At 36.1% G+C, this 4,969-nt stretch overlaps 1 protein-coding gene across 1 annotated transcript; it reads left to right on the top strand.

The window, feature by feature from the left end:
• Window positions 1–1,361: 1,361 nt before the first annotated feature.
• Window positions 1,362–2,403, top strand: LOC308688605 (trace amine-associated receptor 13c-like; the record flags this gene model as incomplete). The annotated part of the gene is made up of 1 exon (XM_081361783.1): window positions 1,362–2,403. Exon 1 carries the CDS (start codon window positions 1,402–1,404, stop codon window positions 2,401–2,403), a length of 1,002 nt encoding a protein of 333 aa, XP_081217909.1. The 5' UTR covers window positions 1,362–1,401.
• Between the last annotated feature and the right edge of the window lie 2,566 nt (window positions 2,404–4,969).

Below are 4,969 nucleotides of genomic sequence, written 5' to 3'. Positions count from 1 at the left end.
TCTCAAAGTTCTCAAACATGGTTCCTGGATTAGAAATCACAGTTTATGTGTGTTTCCTGATAAACCTAAACGTCCCCACAAAGATAGTAATATCAAAAATGTCTGTCCTTGTGGAAAAACATTTTATGGTCCCCATGAAGAAAACATGTTATAAATCAGAAGTCTTCAATCCTGCTCCTGGAGGACCACTGTCCTGCAGAGTTTAGTTCCAACCTGCTTCAGCACACCTGCCTTTGAATACTTGAAAATGTAAGTTTTCTGTGAGGGTTGTGTTTAGAGGTAGGGTTAGGTTCAGGAGATATAGTTCATGCAATATAAAAATCATTATGTCTATGTCTCCATAAAATATGGACACCCAACATGTGTGGTGCATGTGTATATACAGTATTCATTGATTTACACACACACACACAAACACATTACATGCAACAACATGTTAGGTTACATTTTATTTTACGGTGTCATTGTTACAGTGTAATTATATATTTAAGTACTGATTATTAATTAACAACATGTACTTTAAGGATAGGTTTGGTTTAGGGTTAGTTGCATGTCATTACCATAGTAATAACAGTAAATTTTGGGGCTCTATCACAAAACCAAGAAATAGACTAGACAGAAGTAACAGAACCCTGACATCTGTATTGTAAAAAGCCCTTGCACTCATGTCTTACCAAACCAGTAAGAGATATTTTGTAGAATGTGAGTAACCAGACAGTTTCGCTTCCCACTGACTTTTATGTCATTGGGAACTGAAACCTTTTTATTACACATATGTTCAATTCAATAGCTTTTTTACTGTACAGTATAAAGATTATTTCACCATTTTTGATAATGTGTTCTGTATAGGGGACAGTTATTGCCTACCTATTACATTGCAATAGTTATTTTACAGGGTAAACTGGGAGGGTTATGGACAGCTCAAGCATTCTTGATGACATAACCCCTCTATTTCTGGACCCCATTCCTAATTCACAGAAATCATCTTAACCTCACCAAGAGACCCCTCAGATGAGTTCCAGGAGCCGCTCAAAGGAAGGGTGATCTACAGTGGCTGATTACTGATTAAAGCAAAATCCACCACACCTGTGTTCAGTTCAGTTCCACCTGTGCTTTGCTTTCATGTGGAAATCCTAAACAATACCAAGACAGCGAAGAAATGATGCAAAAAAAAAAAAAAATGACCAGTGTAAGAGAATTCTAATCTGGACTGAAGAAATTAATTGCATTTCAAAGCTAATGTTAAAAAAAAAGAATAAAAAAAATGAATTAAAAAACAAACATTTGAATGTTACATCATCAGTGGGCAGTAGATGGGTGGGCCGTCTGATCTAGACACTATATAAATTATATGACAAGAAAGAGAGCAGAACAAACTCCTAACAGCAGGAGACTCAACTCATGGCCTATGAGACAGAGGATCATGAGACTCAATACTGCTTTCCTGCCATCAACTCATCATGTATCAAGGGAAAACGCTCTAAATATGAATACAATATCATGTATGTGTTTGTATCATTGCTGTCAGCATGGACTGTGTTTCTGAACCTGCTGGTGATCATCTCCATCTCTCACTTCAAGAAGCTTCACACTCCAACAAACCTGATTATTCTCTCTCTGGCTGTGGCCGACATGCTTATGGGACTTATTATACCCGTAGAGGGCTCTAGGCAGATTGAGACGTGTTGGTATTTTGGAGACACTTTCTGTAATCTGTTTATGATAATCCTTGGATTGGTTTTCCCAGGATCTCTCTGTAATATAGTTTTAATTGCTGTTGATCGTTATGTGGCTGTGTGTCACCCTTTACAGTACCCACGGAAAATAACCACAACTAAAACTTTAATAGGCATCTGTCTGAGCTGGCTTTGTTTCTCAGCTTATACCACTACCCTTATAAATAATAATGAATATTTTGACACTTCACTCAGAACAGACATGTGTTATGGAGAGTGTTCTCTTGTGGGGGAATTTGCTTGGGGAGTTATTGATCTGTTTGTGTCTTTTATTTTTCCATGTACCCTTATCATATCTTTATATTTGAGGATTTTCTATGTAGTACATCAGCAAGTGAAAGTTATAAACTCTCTGATGAAGGGTGGTAAATGTGTAACGGAAGGTTCATCGAGGAGGAAATCTGAGAATAAAGCTGCTCTGACATTAGGAATCATTGTGGTAGTTTATATGCTTTGCTTTATACCATATTTTATCTGTTCTATATCAGTAAACTCTCCCACAACCATAAATGTTTTGACATGGGTCTTGTACACAAACTCAGGACTGAATCCACTGATCTATGCTTTAATTTACCCCTGGTTTAAAAAGACAATTAAACACATCTTAACTCTGAAGATATTTGAGCCAGCATCCTCTCTGGTCGATATTTTTACAGAGCATCAATAGTAATTAAACTGTCACTCATAAAGGATATGATTATCTTTATAGGATTTATATTTGTAATTTACACTACATGTATCTTAGTATGTAGCTTATTTCAGAGAGTATGTTTTCTGCATTTGATGTTCAATTTAACTTCTTTCCACACACATTGAAATAAATTGACAAAATGTTCATAAATTGTAATAAATTAGCTAATTTAATAAACTGAGCATGCAGCATAAATTGTCAATGTACTATAATAAATGGTAAATGTAGATATTATGTGCTTTATGCCTAATCACTTTCATCAGTCATGTTGCATCTGTGTCATGAAAAACATAATGACAAAAAAAGGGACAGTCATACAGAACTAAACTCGGTAAAAAAGTGATGTCCTCTAACTTTCAACTGATTTTATTTCCAGAAAATGTCTTAATATATAAATATTGGTATGAACATAAAAAGATTCAACAACTGGGACATAAAATAAACAAGTTCCGCAGACATTTGATGAAAAGAAATGGAACAATGAGTCCCTGAACAATATGAAAATAAGCAGTCATATCTGGTGTAGCCAGGAGCTGCTGTAAGTCCCACAGATCATCCTCATGGACTGCAGCAGACTGGCCTTTTCTTACTGTGAGATGTTACCCCACTCTTCCACCAAACCTCTCAAAGTTCTCAAACATGATTCCTGGATTAGAAATCACAGTTTGTTTGTGTGTGTGTGTGTGTGTGCCCTGGTAAACCCAAACGTCCCCACAAAGGTAGTAACATCAGAAATGTCTGACCTAGTGGAATTTTTTTTTTATGGTCCCTATGAAGAAAACATGTTATAAATTATTATTATTATTATTATTTTATTTTATTTTTTTGCGAAAATGTAAGTTTTCTGTGAAGGTTGTGTGTTTAGAGGTAAGGGTTAGGTTCAGGGGATATAGTTTGTACAATATAAAAATCATTATGTTTATGTCCTCATAAAATATGGACACCCAACATGTGTGGTGAGTGTGTATATACAGTATTCATTCATTTACACACACACGCATTACATGCAACAACATTTTTGGTTACATTTTATTTTACGGTGTCATTGTTACAGTGTAATTATATATTTAAGTACTGATTATTAATTAACAACATGTACTTTAAGGTTAGGCTAGCATTTAGGTTTGGTTTAGGGTTAGTTGCATGTAATTATGCATAATTTACTGTTATTACTATGGTAAATACATTTTTCAGATATATAACAAGGACACTGTAAAATAAAGTGTTACCAAATTTTGCACTGTTAATATGTTGAATATGGTGCATATTTCTCTAATAAGCATTCATAGAAAAATCTCAAGATAAAACTATAGAATAAAGATAAACCTATAGAATAATGTGAGACATAATGACAAATTTCATTAGGTGTACTAATGATCTATTAAAAACATTATGCAAACACAATAAAAATATTTATTTTAGCTATGCTTCTCTGTTTATGTCTCTCTCAGATGGCATTTCCGTCGTACTACCAATGTAGGAGTGAAATATAACATCAGATCTGTCATTTCCCTCATTATTACAACAGAGGAAATAGATATTCTCTCAGTCTATGACATAAGCTACAATGTGTTTGTGCTTTACCAACCTTAATATAAATTGAATACAAAAATTGAGAGACAAAATGAAAATCAGTCAAGAGTTTGACCAGAAAGGTTGCTTTGCTGAAATATCATATAGTGTAGTGGGAAATCAGGAAAGCAGATAAACGGTCACAATGAGTCCTAACATCAGAGCAGCTTTACTCTCGGATTTCTTCCTTACTGAACCTTTATTTGCACAAGTACTATTTTGAAAATTCTCAAATATATAGTTATTAACAGGGTGCAAGGACACAGCAAGGGCATGATGCTAAACTCATTCTAAAGGGACATTGATCTGTGTGACATGTCATCATGTCTGTGCAATTCTTTTTCTGTTTACCACTCATCCAAAGTGACCCCCAAAGTGTCACGAAAATACTGCTAGATTTTCTAGCCAAACTGTTTATTATACACCACATATTTATACTTTACAACAAAGATTTTTCTTAAGGCCTGTTCACATCAAGGGCGATAAAGGGCCTATTTTAACGATCTTAGCACATGGTCTAAAGCACAAGGTGGAAGTGCAGTTAGGACGTGTCCGAATCCACTTTTGCTAGTTTAACGACGGGAAAAAGGGTCGGCGTGCCAGGCGCATGGTCTAAAAGGGTTGTCCCTATTCTCTTAATGAGTAATGGGTGTGTTTTGGGATATACATGCAATAAACCAATCAGAGTCTCATCTCCCATTCCCTTTAAAAGCCAGTTGCGCTTGCACCATGGTGGATTCGCTATTTACATGGCGTAATTTGATAGCGGAAAGACTGAACACGTCTCCAGAGAGCAAACTGATCATCTATGGGACAAGCCGGATTCCTTCATATCTTTATGTACACAATATGGTCCCCTGAACTGCCTGGTCCACCCCGTCCACCTGAACTGCCTGGTCCACCCTGGCGGCTTCATACAATATGGTCCCCTGAACTGCCTGGTCCACTCTGTCCACCCGAACTGCCTGGT

The sequence above is a fragment of the Scardinius erythrophthalmus genome (assembly GCF_964197995.2).
Source record: "Scardinius erythrophthalmus genome assembly, chromosome: 1".
Lineage (NCBI taxonomy): Eukaryota > Metazoa > Chordata > Actinopteri > Cypriniformes > Leuciscidae > Scardinius > Scardinius erythrophthalmus.
The sequence above is the reverse complement of the archived record's forward strand: the minus strand, read 5'-3'. Positions and strand labels throughout refer to the sequence as shown.